Source organism: Desmodus rotundus, chromosome 2, assembly GCF_022682495.2.
Source record: "Desmodus rotundus isolate HL8 chromosome 2, HLdesRot8A.1, whole genome shotgun sequence".
Classification (NCBI taxonomy): Eukaryota; Metazoa; Chordata; class Mammalia; order Chiroptera; family Phyllostomidae; genus Desmodus; species Desmodus rotundus.
The window spans coordinates 201,381,533-201,399,436 of NC_071388.1; the positions used below are offsets into that span (position 1 = coordinate 201,381,533).

General features: G+C 39.5%; 1 protein-coding gene across 3 annotated transcripts in view; it reads right to left on the reverse strand.

Annotated features, from left to right (window-relative positions):
• SPHKAP (SPHK1 interactor, AKAP domain containing) overlaps window positions 1-17,904 on the reverse strand; it is a 114,440-nt gene that overhangs the window by 55,393 nt on the left and 41,143 nt on the right. For all 3 annotated transcript variants that reach the window (XM_045198537.2, XM_045198536.2, XM_071220733.1), the window contains exon 4: window positions 15,270-15,383. In XM_045198537.2, the coding sequence (XP_045054472.2) occupies window positions 15,270-15,383 (114 nt within the window). The remainder of the gene's footprint in view (window positions 1-15,269; window positions 15,384-17,904) is intronic.

Genomic DNA, 17,904 nt, shown 5'->3' on the forward strand with positions numbered 1-17,904 from the left:
TACAGGGTCCAGCAGGAGTAAGGCCTGCTTGAGTGTGGTTGGTAGGGTAATGATACTGGTGTAATAGTTTATAGTTTTAATTTGAACATTTCACCTAAAATGTCACATGCTGTGCTGAAGTGTGATGTTCTTATGCTACAGAATTACATGCTTATGATGTTGTAATAAAAGATTTTGTAGTAAAAAAGGGGTGTTATTTGTGCCAGACCCTGCATATATCTTACTAAGTATATTTTTCCTAATTTTATAGACACGCACTATAGTTTTCAATAAATGGGTTCATCATGTGGTTTGGTTTTCTTAAAAGCAAAAGCATTCTCTAATGTGGGTTAATTGATACAACCTCAGGTACATTATCTGTGCTCTATATTAATGCCCCGGAGGAAATTAATCTTGAATTATTTGAAGTCTTTCAGAAGTACCCCCTGATAGAATACGACTTTGTCTTTATTTTGAGCCTGCCTGTCTTCTTTTCCTCCTTTCTTCCTTCCTTCTCTCTTCTTCCTTCTTCCCCTCCCTTTCTCCCTCTCCTCTTCACTCTTCACTCATGTATTCCTGACAATCAAGGGTCTGCTCAGCATGGAATAACAAATGTTATAAAAGAAAAATGAGGTCGTTCCATTCCAAAGTCAAGAAAATTTTGGCTTTAAGAGGGCAGAGAATATGTCTAGCTCAGTCACCATTGAAGTACAATGATTATTAAGGTAAAAAGAACATAATTATGGATATAAATTCAAATGACAGAATATTGTCACAAAATCATATCTCAATGATGAAAGGGTTTTTAATATGCCTACATTTTTTCTTTTGTGCCACAAATGTTGTGACACTTTAGCACATGTTCTTTTGGTTTATACATGCTTCTTTTTTCAAAATATTCATAACGTGGGGCTCAGGTGTGTACATACATGCCCAGATCAACGTACTTCCTGAAATCGGAGGCGTGGAAACGGGGATGTATCTGCTAATCACACCCTCTTTGAATTACCAAGGACTTGCTTTTCTTTTGTAAAGAACTGACAAGTGTGTGATTCTCTTTCTGAATTGCAAACCGCACATCAAATACTTCTCAACTACCATGACCATGGCTTTTATAATTCCTGGCAGGTTGTGATTAACAGGCTGCAGAAAATGGGATGGGAAATGAGGGTTTACAGATCTAAAAATGCTGTTAGTAATTACAGCTTTGAGAAAAAACAAAAGCTAGATTTATGCAGGAAGCAATATTATTGTAAAAGATGCCAGATCTTTAGAAGGATAAGAAAAGGCAATATATCTGTCTAATTCTCAGATGTAAGTCAGGGGAAATTGCTATGAAACATGCAATTTCTTAGAACATTTGGAGTTGTTACATTAGAAGAAGCCAAGAAGTAAAGCAGGAAATGGCTGAAACAAGAACAAGACAGTTTGTGAGAATTTGTTGTGGGAAGGGAATTTGGATAAAAATTTTAAAACATAAAATGACTTTATGTAATGGGAAGCAGAGATTAAAGTCTTGAGGGTGGAGAGTGAAGTCCTTCAAACAGTTGATGCAAAAATGATCTGAGAGATGCCTCAGACAGACACCAATGGTCTTGCTTTTATCTATACTAAACCAATAACGCAGAGAAGCAGTATTTATCTTTCCGAGTGTTAGTTACTTGCTCTAGAACAGAAGCTGGCAAACATTTTCTGCAAAGGGCCACGCAGTAAATATTTCAGGCGTGTAGGCCATCAAGTCTTTGCTGCATTCACTCAACTCTTGGTGGTGGTGGGCCATAGACAATAGTACGTAAATGGGCGTGGCTGTGTCTCAAAAAGACTTTATTTAAAAAAGCAGGCAGTGAGCCAGATTTGGCCCAAGGACCGTATTTTGGCAACTGTTGCTTTAGAAAACCAAGGACATGAAATCCTAAGACTTTACTTTCTCGATCTTTTAATTGGCAAGTGACAATGGCCATGAAGAGGTCGCTTGGCAAATGCAATCGGAAGACCTGGTTCAGGCACCAACTCCATCTCTTCATGATCCTGGACAAACATTAAACTTTTCAACACCCACGCAAATCTCTTCACTTCTAATGCCTATTTTGACTACTTACAGGGTTTCTGTAAAACCTCAGTGAAATAATATTGTTAGTGGAAACAGTTTATAAATTAAAATAGTATGAAGCTCTCATTGTGAACAGGTTATAAGTGAGCTGAACAAATACCAGGTAGGCATCTAAAATAGTAGTAGTAAAATCTGCAGAATCATGAGACGATCACTTCCGTAATTAAGGAGTCCTCCTTCTTTGTGTAAAAGGAACAGGCAGATCTTTCAGCTGCCATGAAGTCAGAGGTCTGCAAAGGGCTACACACAATCTGGAGACAGAGCAGGCAGGCCCCGGAGGCCGGACTCTTGGTGAAATTGCCTGGATCTTATTCCCGGCTCCACCATTTACTAGCTGTGTGACTTAGGTGTACCATCCAAGTCAGTCTGATCTGGAGGGAAGAATACTCCCAACTGTGGAGAGCTGTTGTCTAAATAAACGAATTCACTTAATGTTCTCCGCAGAGATTCCTAGCGGGCCAGAAGTATTCCATAAATATTTGTTCATCTTGCTGAATATCTCACAAAGTCATATAAGTTTGGAATGGAAGAGCCTGCAGAGGCCTTTGACCCGATGTGTGAATCAGCTGTGCCAAACGGTGGCTCTGTGCTAACTCCACCACCCTTCGAGCCCTTCTTTTGATTAAAAAGATCATTACTTTGCGCAGAACTCTGTATAGGTAATGCATTCAACATTTCTGTCACTAATACAGAAAAGGTATTTCTTCATAGAAAAATACAAAGCTGTATTTGGACTGGATTGTTTCCTTTCATTCCTCCTACACATTTCTAATCCCAAGTAAAGCAACGGATAGTGTCTTGTCATCTCTCTAAATGGTGCCCCCTGGGTGCAGCTTCTGGAATGTGACATTCGCTAAGAAACTTTACTTCGCCGGCCTCTCGAAGGATTGACTGGCAAATCCGTGCCCACTTCGTCTTGCGAGGACAGCATGTTTATTCATCATTCCCTACTATTGATAATGCATATCAAAATTCTAAGTAAGAGATGATACTAATAACAGAGTAGGCCTACAAATGTGAAGTAAACAAGTGGCTGCAGAACTGACTTCAAGAGAGCTGGAAACCTGCAAGGATTTTTCCCACGATTGCCAACACATTAAGAAAACGCAGGTCTACTCACCTCACGTTCTCATTCATTCATACACGAATAGGGTTTTTATACATCAATCAAGTTTTTGGGGGTTCTGGTTCCAAATAAATGACGTGATGAAAATTTTCACGCACCACAGGAATCCGTTATTTCTGTAACATCTCAAACGTCTTGTGGAGACTGGTTGTAGGCAATCTCTAAGATGTTCACCATCATGGAAAGTGCTTTCACTCACTAAAAACTGAAGTGCACTTTTCCTAAGCACATTAATCCTCCTTTCACTTCCTAGGCACATGAACAGGGCTTGAGTCCAATTTTTTTTGCTTTTACTCTTTGAAAGAACTTCTCTTGCTAACTTCTCCGCCTCAATGAAGAGCAAAAAAGGGTATGACAAACAGAGGAAAAGGGGCATCCTTGCAAACAAAATCACTGAAGGAAGAAAAACAGTCGATCAATTTGAGTTGTCATAAGAACAGCTCAAAGCTTGTGGCATTGATTGATGAATTGCCTTTGCAGTTACTAAGGTAAACCAAAAATACAGCCCTAGCTCTTTTACTTTTTAGGTAATTCAGACAGAATGTGTTTCCACAGACCAAACATCAGTCTGCTGAGTTAACAGAACACCATCTTGAATGTCAGTATAAAAATATAACAAAGGCAGGAAAATTATGCTGCTCTCACTAATTAGGCAACAAATATCACTTTCTTTCAATACCGCACTGTCAAGAAGAACATGTAAACATTTGAAAAGAGTCTTAAAGTTGAGAGGAAGTTTTGAGGTCACAAAGACCAAGTCACTTGGGAATGCGCCACGATAAATGAAGACCCTTAATTTTATCTGTTATTTTAGCCTGTACCTTCCTCATTTTACTCATCAATGCTATTAGACAAAAATTACAGTGACCCAAGAATTTTCTTTGGTGTCGATGAATCTATCCATGAATTTATAGTTGGAAATACATGAAAATTATAGCGGTTTCAAGGATACATGACCAAACCCTCTTGCAGGTGATAACACGATTCGGCGGGAATACATGAGTGACATAAATGGACTGCTGGTCCGCTATGCAATCAGTGCCACAGAGAATGACTCAGTCTTAGCTATTTCTCACTTCTCATCCTTTCTCAGACCTCCGTTAATGTCTAAGTAGCTTCCAGTTAACAACCGTATTGTAATTCAATTTTCTGAATCAAAGGAAATATTTTACAAATAAATTATTTTATGGGATTATTTTCAAGTTATATTCCCTAAAATTAAAAAAAAAAATCAGTGCTGTTTAACAAGTTTTTCATGGCTTCTCTGGACATTGAGTGACACCAATTAAACGATTTAGAATGAAATTAACAAGGCACCTTCTGAAGCTGGGCTCTGTGCTTTACAAAGAACTCAATGGTTTGCCCCAAGGAGAATATTGACTCTCTCCACAATAAGCCACTAGTCAACTTTATACAAAAATGAGATGCTCTTCCTTAGAGGCCTTCGATGCTTCCACTTTCATGACAGACCGTCATCTCAAACCTCAGCAAGGCGGAGTGCTAAAGGATATTAAGCTGCCTTCAGAGGAAGACATAAACACCCAGACTCTTGTTACTAACCCAGCCTGGGTCACAAAGTCAAGTGCCTCCAAGGGTCAAAGGGGTCACAAAGTGAAATGGACTAAAAATAAGAAAATGTAGGGAGTTCCAGATGGGAGAGACAGTGAAGAGGTCTGTGGACCAACTCTCCAGTGAATCAGGCAACGCCGGAGAAACCAGGAATGCAGATATTTAAATTCTTCACAAATTGCCCTAAAGCATACAGAATACGAAGAAACACTTTTCAAGAAAATCTACTCTAACTCAACAGAGAGTCTGTGGCATTCAAACCACACCTCACTCTCTAGTTTCCCCTGACTCCCCTTCCCCCAGTTCAACTGGAGAGAAACTCCATCGGGACCCCCTCTCCCCTCAGCTCCCAAGTGAGGGTCACTCTGTCTCCCTGAGAGTCAGACAGCCAGCATCTCTCGTCCTCTCCAACTGCAAATTCAAGAGGCTGATTTCCTGGAGAGGGAAGCCAGGAAGTCTGGGGCTTCTTTCCTCCTCTACTCAGATGCTACCCCAGATGTGACGGGCTGACAATCCTAGGGTCATGACCACTCATTCCAGCTGGCTTATGGAGCAGATGTTCCACACTGGGAGGGGCAGCCAAGAACACCTAGAGTCTGCTTCCTTCCTCAGTGTGTAGGGCTGGGAGGGTTTGCCCAGGAGGAGAGGCACCCTGTAAGAAAAGAGAGCTCTGAAGCTCTACCCCAAAGACTGAGATTCTTTGAAACAGAGCCTGGGAAGCTGAAGTCTAAGGGCACTCTCAGAAACAATGGTTCCTCTTAATGAAGAGCAATAAACTAAAACACAGACCGGCTAATGTACTAGAGAGAACAAGAAGATGTAGCTAAGAAGAACCCTCAATGGATCAGAGCAAAATTCAGAACGGGTCTCAAAAACTCTGCCAGCCTAAATGTACTTGGAGCAGACTGCTGAGCCATCTATAGTCCAGAACTTCGTTAAAAGCAATAGAACAATCAACTGGTATCGAGTGGAGTCAAATGGGCAGGGGCATAACACTAAATGAAGCAGGCCCCTTAAAAGAAAGACCAGGGAATGACACAAAGAGGGCCTTGCTGGGTGACTGTCTTCCTAGGTGACTGTGCACAGGCCCAAGGCTTTACACCTCTGAGGAGTGACAAGAAAGATGGACTTTACCAGCTAGCCAGCCCTGGCTGCTGTGCCTTAGTTGGTTGGAGCATGGTACTGAACACCAAAAATTTGGGTGTTTGATTCCCAGTCAGGGTATGTACCTAGGTTGTGGGTTCGATCCCCGTTCAGGGTGCATACAGGAGGCAACCAATCGATGTTTCTCTCTCACATTAATGTTTCTCTCTTTCTTTCTCTCTGTCTCTAAAATCAATAAACATATTTTTAAAAAACCAAGCTAGCCAAATTAAAAAAAAAAAAACATTAAACAATCAAACAACAAAAGAAGCCCAGGAGAAGGGGGTGGGGGAATCAGTTTCCAGAGTTACTATATTATCTAAAATGTCTGCTTTTCTGAGCTTCTAAGATGCAGAGAATATTTTTTAACACCCCTCTGAGACTTGGGAAGAGTAGTCTGCACAATGTAAGACCCAGGGAATGCCAGCCGGTTGAGTCAGTGGAGAAACTGCCACTCGAGATGACCAAGGACTGTGTGTTATGTGCCTTGATGGTACGGGCATGTCAGATCTTAATGACATTTGTACCACTGATGATATGACTCGGTATTTGTAAAATATAACCTGACAGTAGTTTAAATACAAACATGTGGCCATCTTAAATTGACTCCAAACAACCAAAAAAACTAAATATATCAGAACTTTTCAATAATACTAATTTAGGGTCTTCCACATGGAGATGCAAATCTTTTGTACCTCCAATAAAGATAATCCTACACTGTAGGCATTATATCTTGTATTGTATTTCAGTAAAATTTTTATACTGGGGAGAAAGTCTACTAGGATGTAGAAAAACTGCTGTTCTCATTGCACAGAAGCTGATGAATTTGGGCTTTACACCTGGCCTTGCTTCTAATGTGCTCTGTAGCCTGGAGCAATCCTTCCTTTTGTCGCTATTTTGTTTTCTCACCTGAAAAGTGAGTGGAATGGGCAACATATCATCTCAGGTTCATTTTAGTTCTTGGCTTCTGCAGGTTCAGGAATGGAAGGTTAGTCACTTAGTTTGGCAGAAAAGAGAACCCTAGTGCGTTCTGTTGGTTTGGCGTATGGCATAAATACAATCACCGAGTGATACTGTATTTTGGTGCTGCCAGTGGGTTCTGGCAAGTGATTATCGTGAGGGTGTTTTCAATGTCAGTGTGTACCAATGTCAAAGTGTTTCCTCATTGCCTTGTCATTTAGCATAACATTTAAAACCCAAAGTTACAATGGTGAATCAGTCCCTTTGGAATTTATATTTAGTTGAATTAAAACTAGAGCCATGGTCTTGATTTAGATGCTAAACTGACTCAGCAGCTCCTGGAGGAATTATGTGATGCTGAGGGTGGAGGTGGGGAACTGGAAATGTACTTATTTATGCCATTGGAATCTAAAAATAAATCTAGGAATTTGGAGGTACAAAGGATTTTAGGAGGAAAAGATACTAGTGGCCTTTCAAGATTACTAGGGTCTTTTTTGCCTTTGTTTTTTTCCTGTGGTTGCTTCAATTTTTGTGTATCAAATATTTAGAAGAAATATGTGGGGCTAAAGCAATAAAATAGTGACAGAAGACTGAAAAGGCATAGCCAGACTGAAAAATCAAAACAACTTCTGCTAACCAATTAGAGATGAAGAGTGAGGGAGAGAGAGAAAAATGAGAGTGATTCTAAGGACAATAGCTGGGGAAATGGGTGCAGATTACGAAACCGTCCACATAATTGAAACTTTGAGAAGCAGAAATACTTTGGGGTATATGCCTTCAGTTATGTTGAATTGATGTTATTTTTGAAATGCTCAGGTGGGTGTCTCTAACAGGGATGTGGAAATAAGTCTGTAGGCCAGAGACAGGGGTCACTGGTCAATAGACGTGGCTGAAGCTTTGCGGTATATTTGAATGGTCCAGTGACAGAAGGGGCAAGCCTTTTTCACAGACCTTCAGGAAATGCCACATTTAAGTGCCAGGAAGGAGAGCGGCACTAAAACAAAGAAGTCATGATCCCAGAAGTAGGATGGTAATTAAAAGAGAGATAACTTTTTTCAGGCCATGGAGAAAACAGCTAATTTTCAGAAGCTGGGTTGGGGTATGAGTTCAGTTTATTCTGTTGTAAGCTAAGCAATAGGAGCAGGTGAAAGTGTGTTGCTGGATTTGGTGACACTGAAAGCAATTTCAGCAGAGAGGTGACACAGCCAGGTGGTGGCTAGGGCGCAGAGCTAGTCTACTCTTTGGTGGTGGTTAAGTGTGGAGGTGAAGAGAAGAAGGCCCGTGAGATGAGCTGTTTCTCAAGGGGGTGGAGTCAGGGAGGTGTTTTTTCTCTGTTTTGTTATTTGTTTTCTAGAGAGCATTTGGAGAAACATACGCATTTATAAGGATGGAGGAGAAGTATATACAAATACGTAAGAATGCAGTGGGGAACAGTGCTTTTACTAAGAACAATGACCATTGATCTCTTTTAAGGCACAGCAGTTTTGAGGGAATACAATATCGAAGTCATCGACAAACTAGCTGCCGGTGCCAAATAAGGGAAGGGATACAGGAAATTACAGTCAGTTTTCCAGGAATTAATCTGAAAAACTTACCCAAATTGTCCTGAAAAGTAGTATGTAAGAGTTCAAATGACTGTTTTGTATGAACACATAAGTGGACTGGAGGAGTCTGTAAGAATTTCGTGGCAGCAGGTTGGTTCCAGGGTAGCAGCATGGAGTAAGGAAGCAGCATGGGCCAGGAACGTAGCTGTTTGAAGAACGGTAAGTATTCTAATGAACCTGGGGGACGGGCAGTGAGGGGAGGGAGGGCTGATCTGGAGGCAACTTTGGGCAAGGCAGTGATGGAGGGTCTTGAATTGGATACTCGGCTGCAAATATACCTACTGGGTTAATTTTTATCTTTTGGACCATACTTTATAGTTTGTCTTCATGAAGCAAATATATACATATATATCTCAATTATATATTATAAAATATATATAGGTATTTTATGTGTACACACACGTGAATGAAGGAAATAAATCAGTGTAATTCATGTCCCCTGTCCATTACTTTCTGAACTGGATAAGGCTTTATTTTCCGAATTGTCCTCTGAGAGGAAGGACACAGAGGGTGAAATCGTCTGTCTGTGGAGAGTGGTAAACACGTGGACTCGCTAATCCATGCAATGAGGAAGGGAGTTCTGGTACTGTGCTTGGTCCTAGACTTCCCGAATTTGCAAGCTGGAGAGCACCTGAGAGATTGTCATAAATTCAAGTACAAACAGAAGGTGGACGACAACAAGAATGGGGCCTGGGAGCACAAGCTGAAATGACATAGGTCAGACACTGCAGTCCCATCAGCTGGTCCCGCGCTGGTCCTGCCCCCATAGGTGTGCTCTGTTTTGCTTACACAATGCTGAAAGAACATTTTATTACTGGACAACTTTTAGAGATCAGATTTCAGGTAAAAAATTAGATTTCTGACTTCTTTTGAAAAATTAGAAGATCTTCAACCCAGGACCCATGTTCCCATTTAAAATTGAAGTGTGTTGACATGCCTGCTCTTTCTAGCTCGTGGAGAAAGTGTGGAAGGAAATACCGTGGGTACAAAGAATAGATCCATTAGGCAGTGGGAATAGGGTGTTTTTCTTTCTTATCACTTTTAAATTATCTGTTATGAAATCACATCATATTTAATAGGAGAAAGAAAATAAGTTATAAATATATGTAATATCTCTTAATCCAGAAATTGGTTGGCTGGGATGTTCTTGACCTACAGGCAGTTATCCTGAGCTGGCTGACTGTCTCATGAACCTTTCTTTTTCTTCCCTTTCTCCTAATGCATATGACCTTGGATGAGAGCCACAGGTGGACTGGGACCATTTGGGAGAAGTAAAAACTGGGTTTTCATTCCATGTCAATACAGGGGTGAGGTGCAGCTCAGGCTGACACATACCAGTAGGAAATATGTCAGTTAAAGTTTGAGAAATGTTAGAGCGGCTGGTGCAACTGAGTATGATTTTCCCCTACCCCTACCCCTGGCCAGGGGACACTGGCAATGTCTGGAGACATTTTTGTTTTGACAGATGGAGCATGGATGCTGGTGACAGAGGCCAGGGATGCTTCTAAATATCCTACAATGCATGGGACAGCCCTTGCAACAAAGAACTGTCTGGCCTAATACAACATAATGCCCAAAGTTGAGAGACCCTGCTTTAGAAGAATTCATCCCTGCTGTCAATTAAACTACACAAGCCACTGCTGACTTAGGTTGTCTGCTTAATGATTCTATTATAAAAAAACATAAAGAATAACTTATCAAGAAGCAAACTTTTTGAACCCCTTTTAGCCATTCCGGAGCTCTTGGCAAGTATATTGAATGTGTCCAGATACTGCAATGAGATTAATTCCACCATTACAGACACTATGGACCAGTTGATGTGCTGAGCGCTACCTGAAAGAGTGAGTGAGTGTTGTCTTTGGTCTTAAAAAGGGCATGATGTCCAAGCATGGAAGGGCAGAAATTCAACTTTTGGAACTCTCTCATTTCCTAGTAATGCTCTAAGGTGAGCCTGTCTCATTGTTTTAAAAGAAAGAAATAATACTCTTAACTAAAAAACAGAAATTCCATAGTGGTCATTAGCCAGGTCCATTTTAAAATTACTTTTATTTATTTGTTTGTTTTTAAACCTGAGATTCCAAGTTGTAAATAATAATGATGCTATTACTTCTCACTAGTTTTCCTGGGATTTTGGAAGAACTGATTAAGCAAGGCACGTTAATGCAAACAAAGAATTCTACTAAAAAGAAATCAAATTATGTAATCAAAATCCTTAAGGCTTAAAGGTATTTTAATGAGGCACATTGATTTTTGTTGGTATTTCTTCACAGGCTTTGCACTCAGAGGAAAATTGTAGTAATAGCAGAAAGTGTATGAAATTTGAAACTCGAAGCTATTCTGAGCTATTTTAATAATGTATTGTTCTGTCAAAATAAATTTTAAAACAGTTGAGAAAGAGTATGAATTCCCAGGTTTAAAAGTACACTCAGATCTATTCATCTGGCTGCATTTTTAGGGGCAAAAACCTCAGGATCCATAAATACTTCATTATGTACTTGAAACTCAGGCTTACATGCTTAAATGATGATCTCTTACTATTGGGATGGGGGCCTGGGACATGGAGATGCCTGAATGGACACCTGTCAGAGCACCCCAGCCCTCAGGTCAAAACCCTCCTCTGGTTACAACTGTCCCTGGTTTGACTGAGCTTTCCCAAAGTTGTCTCAAAGGCCCTCAAGTCTCTTATCTCTCACCCTGATCTTGCCAACAACTCCAATTTTTACATCCAACTACCAACTGACAGTTTACTTCATGACCATAACACATCCAGCCTCATCCCCCTTCTCCACCTCCAACCAGTCCCGCCCTCCCTCTGTCTCCCCCCTCACAGTAGATGAAACTTCCACCCACCTAGGAGTTCAGCCAAAAGCATAGGCGTTTTTCTTGATTTCTCTCTTTCCTTCATCCAACCCATCAATATGTCCTGTTTAATATATATATTATGTACAATTTTGTAGCCTATTTTTATAGATAACTGTATTGTGAGATCTTATTTTTACATGGTTAATTGTTTTTCAAACCTGATTGGTAAAGAACACATAAGTCTTCACAGTACAGATATCCAACATGTATTTAACCATTCCTGTACTGTGGGACATGCAAGATCTTCCCAATTTTTGCTATCACATGCTTTTACTTTTATCGAGTACTTATATAGTGCTTACTATGTGCAGGCACTGTTCCAGCACTTTAGAAATGTTAGTGCATTTAATCCTTACGGTCCATGAAATAAATACTACTATTACCTCTATTTTCACAAACGAGGAACCTGAGGCACAGGTCGATGAAATAGCTTGCTCAGAATTTGATAGAAAGAGGAGCTGGGTTCAACCCAAGGCCCCTTGACTCCAGAAACCATGTTCTGAATCCGCTGTGTCGTCTTGGGTGCATCACTCTGCACGTATTTACACTAGTCTGCATGCAACTGCCATTCCCTTAGGGTTTATTTCCAAAAGTGGACCAGCAAGCGAGAATGCTGAAAACGTTTTACACAGCACCTACTACAGAGCTTTCCTCCAGAGAGACCACACTAACTTTATAATTTACAGCCCCACTGTCAGCTGTTGAGTGTCCTCTTCAAATCTTTTAGTTTTGCAGTTGTATTTATTTTGTATTTATTATTTTAGAGAGAAAGAGGAATGAGGATAGATAGATAGATAGATAGATAGATAGATAGACAGACTGACCAGGGATGGAACCCACAACCTTGGTGTATTGGGACGATGCTCTAACCAACTGAGCTACTGGCCAGGACTGCGAGTGTCCGCTTAACTGGGCTTACATCAACATTGGGTGTAATCGTTTTTAAAAATCTTGAGCAGTTTGTTAGGAACAAATTGTGTAATAGTTATTATAGTTGCATCTTTTTGATTACCAGAGGTTTTTTTAAATGTGTATATTAACAACTGAATTTCTTTTTTATGCATTTCTTATGTTTGGCTATTGCCAACTTTGCTATTAGAATTTTTTTTTCGTATTGAATCACAGCAACTCTTTATATATTGAGAGTAATACCCCAAATTTTTCATGTGGCTTTTCACTTTTTTCTGTTGTTTACTGAAACTAAAAATTTTTAAATTGGTTTCTGCAGTTTCATCAAGCTTAAGTGGTCATATAAATAATCCTTTATACTTGCCTTTTATTTTTTTCATATTCTCAATACTAGAAGTCTCATTTCACTTATTTAATGCTTAGATATACACTGTAATTCCTTAAGCCACTAAAAAAAAGTCAATGATCTCAATTTTTATTATGTAGCATTATACCTACAACATACAATGTAGAATTTGGACTTAATTTCCAATCCAAATAAACTTGTAAAAACTTTCTCCTTAATAGTTTCAGGATCTAAAGCATTGACAAACGTATGGACCAAGTCTGTGGCTATACCCAAATTACCACTGTATTATTTGGCCCTCTAATTATTTATCAAAAAGCTCCTTCTTGGTTTTGTTTATCGCTTTTCTTGGTTTTTATGCCTTACATATGACCTTCAAGTCACCTACTTGTTCTGGTGAGCAACTCTTTATTTTTTCCTCAACCATCCCTCTGTGTCATGCTTCCCAGCACTGAATTTGATCAGGAAGAAATGAGTTAGAAGAACGACGGCTCACATAGAATAGAGTACTCCAGAGTTATGAACAGAAATATGGGACGAGATTGCTACAGGTTCCTTGGATTCTGTTGTGATTATTTGTAAATGGGTTTAGATTTGGGATGATTTTATGAAACTAAATTTTTAAAAATTAAACTTTAATAATGATATTATTTGTCGTATTGGAAAATTTTTTTGAAAAAGAATTCAGTACTTTTTCCTTGACTATTCTGGCTTCACTTGAGCAGCTATTTCGATCAAGTGCTCCCTGTCCTGGTCAGAGGTCTTTCTGGCTAACCTCTATTTCTCCTCTAGAGAACAACTGCCCATTAGCGATGTCCAACTCTGGCCTCTGTTTCCTTTCCCCGTCCTAGAAATCTGTGCCAAATCAGAAAAAGAGAAAGGACTTGTAAATTAAGAAAGTGACTCCAGGGTACTTTTTGAGAGCTAGTTTTTCAAAGGGATCCTGAAATTTAGGTTTAGAATCACGAACAGTTTTTCAGCGTGGGTGTCAGTTTCGATTGTGGTGAACCACTGCGGGAAAACAAGGCATCAGTGTGCCTTTTATTTGTGTTTTGATTTTTCCCCTTTTGAAAAATATATGAAGAACCACAAAGACAGGATGAATCAGCTCAACCTCACTGATGTCACTTGACACTCTAAAGGGACAAAGAATTAAGAAAGACAGGTAGATTTAAGTACAAACTTGAGTCCATTAGGGTTGGCAGGGAATGGGAGGAGAGTTTTCTTACACCTAGCAAGATTCAATGGTAATCTTAAATTTGGCTATAAATTTAGTATTTCTAATTATAGATCTGCAAGCTGGATTCCAAAAATAAAAAGTTTAGAGAAGACCTCTTTGTCCTTCACTAGATAGGTTTTAGTGCCCCAAATTGTGTGCCTTATTCAAATGGGAGACTTCTGAATACAGGAGCTGTTTGGATGACAACTTTGGCCAAAGTGTAGCTGCTGACAGTGCTTACTCTCCATTTACAATTTATAGCTGTGTCATTAGAGATCGGTACCAGCTAATGCCTGAATTTTCCAACTCGTCTCAGAACTCCATTTGCAGAGAAGGTATCACTATTAAATTACTTTCCACCTAATCCTTTTTGTTTTCCCCAAAGATTTGCAGCCATCAACTAGCATTGCAGACAAGGGATCAAAAAGTAACAGATTCAAAATCACTTGCTTAGACCAAGAGACTGAATTAAGTCTGTTGAACGGACTCTGCTTTCCTTGTGCTGTGACTGCAGCATGAAATGTTTTTCATCCTCTGCCTGTCTGCTGGTGCTTCTGGTTCTGTTCATTATATAGAAAAAGCTTCTCCATCCACTTTCAGCTTCTTCTTCTTCTTCTTTTTTTTAAACAGAAAGGTTGGCATGCAACTTACCTCCAGGAATAGCTCAGAGCCAGTGCTCTCGATTTAGTTATGAGAGTTACATTTCTCTCCTTTCTGAAAATGTTCTCCTTCAATCTCTATAATCATGACCCTGTAAGAACTGGGTGATTTCAATTCAAATGAAACAAATAACCTTGTAGAACATATAGGAAGGAGCATGTTTTGCATCAACCACAGGTACTCACATTCTAAGCTGTAAGAATTATATTTACCTATACCAACATCCCTTCCTTTGAAAAGGAAGGTTTTCAGCCTTTGTGTGTAAAGCTGGACTCCAGTATAAGATGAATATGCACTCCTGGATACTTCTTAGGTTGAAAAGGGTTTCAAACAATGACTATAACTTATAAAAATGTCAGAGAAATGTCCCACAACTTTCAGGATGGGGAATGCCTACTAGCAGGAGCTATCCAATGCATGGAAAAGAATCCCAGAGAACTCCTCCATTGTCTTTTATTTCTCAGCATACAATTCTGTTTCTGACTCTTTGTGTCAGTCAGTTTTGAAAATATTATGGGTTTTCCTTTTCAGATAATTGATCAGATTAATTAACCTGTTGAAATGAGTGAAATGGGAGTAGAAACATGAAGTCTATGGGTGGGTTTTGTTTTTTTGTTTTTTTGTTTGTTTTTGGTTAACAGTCCATGTTAATCACTACATATTTTCCAAAGGAGACTTCTGCAGCCTCGCATTTACTGAAGTAGGAAACTTCTGTCCTAAGCCCGAGGACACGTGCCTGCAGCCCTGCTTTCTCAGACCACGCCCCAGCTGTGTTTACTTACGGAGGCGCAAGCTGTGTTTTCAGACCTGTCTTCCACAAAACCGATCTGGCAGGGTGTCCTCTGGTTCTGCAGCCAGTAGTCTGTAGACTCGAGCAGGCTATTGCTGCGAAGCACCTGGGGAAACCCGGAAAAAACCTCCTCAGTACTATTCGGCAAAGTTTTCTGTTTCCGAGGAAACTAGATGCTTTCTTTTCCTCGGAGCCTCTGGATATGAGGAGACGCTTGCAGGATAACGGCACCTCTGGATTGTGTAAAATAGTCAGCCAGGAATCGGTGTTAGAGGGGCACACCGATGTTAATTAACACTGATGTGTCCTGTCTCATCAAATCCAGCATCTCGGCATGTCAATGTCTGAGTGACTTTTGCATAATTTGCAGTCAAATGCTTGTTTTGGGGAGTGGTTTAGTTGGTAATGGAGATCAAACTTCATTTTAGTATAAGTTCTCTTTGACTAAAAATTTTCAGTTTTTAAAAATGAAGTGTTTTTCCTTTTGGTGCAATGTTGCTACTGAAATGATCTTTCTTCAGTTCTTCAGCTTTGCAAACTTACCTTTGAAAAAGGGCACAATTCTTCTAGAATGCCTACGGTACTGTAAGTTTAAAAATCACTAGGAATGCGTAGAGTGCATTACAACGATCACATTTTCATTTAGAAATAGTATGGTAATGCAAGGCACACTTGAATACATGGTTTAACAAAACCAAATATGATTTACAAATACCTTGCTTCTGGGCTTGGATTAAAGCAAGGAAGAGAAATCGTATTTCTTAGCTAAAACATGTTGAAGATGCAATCTCATACATAACCAAATGATTCCATTTCTTCCACATCTAAGCACTAGTTAAATATTTAAAATGTTTCTCACCTTATGTAAGATTTCCAATGCTCTCCTGGCACCCTTTACTTTTTTTAGGGTACATGTCTGCTAATATTTGATTACTACTTTCACTGAGGCAATATAACAGATTTAATCATTTTGGTTAATGCCAGAAAAATAGAATGGCACTTCAATTACATTTCATTTGTGCAACAAAGGACTGTCATTCTGTAAACATAAAAATACATTAATTTTTGTCTCTGAAGCGTGAGATAACCAAATACATTTCTGACACATTTTCTATAACATTGTTTTGTTTTAGCCAAGTGATATTATTACTTTCAAATCTTCTCCAACTCAATGTTTGCTGGTACCTAGAGATGACAAGTTTTCACCATTCTTTTCCAGATCAGTATCTGTGGGTGAGCAGGGGCTTGAGGGATGAACTTGGGTTATCTCTGCAGATTGAAAGTTGGCAATAGGACTTCTCAGTTCCCTTACAGATTTTACCTCAACTGTGTGTGGTTCGTAAAGTGTGAGCGGGTACCCCAAAGCGTCCCTGAGATCTTTCAGGGGGTCCAATGGTCCAACGGTTTTTATAATAATTGGAGAGGTTACTTGCCCTTTTCACTCTCGTGGCCTCACAAGCGCTCTGGACTTCCCCACGCCCCCAAGGCCTGTGGTAGCACAACTGAATGAGTGCAGAAGCAAGTCTCCCTACCTCTCCTCACAGACATGTTTTGTCCTGGAAAATAGATATTGTGCAGAAAAATATGTGTGTTCACATGTGGTGTGCCTACTTCCTGTTTTTTAAAATTATTTATAAAATAATAAATTGGTATTTTAATTGGCATTATTATTTAAAATTAAATTATTATGCATAAACAGGTATTTTTTCAATCTTTCATTTATAATGTATAATATGGAAATATCAATTAATATACATACCCCCCCATAAATAAAAGTTTTGTGAGGTTCACCAATGTTTTTTTGGAGTGCAAAGAAATTTTGATTTCCAAAAAATTGAGAACCATTGACCCAGATTAATTTTATTTAAAGAAAGAAATAGCCTTTCAGCCCACCTCCTCCCCCACACACCATTCCCTTTGGTTTCCGGCACAGAGTGGAGTTTCGCAGTGCGGCATTAGTGGTCTAACTAGGTGGAAAACCCGGCGTGGTCATTAGCAGCAGGATGAGCTTGGGCAACTGATGTAAATCCTGAGTCTGAGTTTCCACATCTGGGAATAGCGATATAGGGTCACTGGGGCACTCTGTGAGTCGATAAGCCACGCAGACAGCAGGTTATCCTCCTAATAAATGGTTTTCACTGTTACTGTTTGGGACAAACTACAAAGGAAATAGAAACTTGAATGTCTTCATCTGAAATTAGTGGATTGCAAGCATTTCAGATGTTTGAAGATAAATTTTTCAGCAATATTCTCATGTAAGGTATAACTTTAGTTCTGCATCTTGTAGTATTAATAGTTACAGCTACTTTTTGAATGCTTAGAATGTGCTGGAAAATGAGCTGAGATGTTCATATATTTATTTATTCCTCATTGCAATGCTGTATGGTAGGGGTTACTGTAAAGGTTAGACTCTTCACAGACATTGCCATTTTGAACATGACCTTGAGGCTCAGAGATATCAGGGTTTCTGCCCAACTTGTTCAGAGCTCAACTTCGGGTTTGGTTTTGAAGACACCACGGCCTGTGAGTGAAGACCTTTAACAATGTTGCCTTCCACAACCCATACAAAATGGGTCTAATTTGGGATATATTTCTGAAAAGTTATGTGCAGTTAATATTTGTAAATA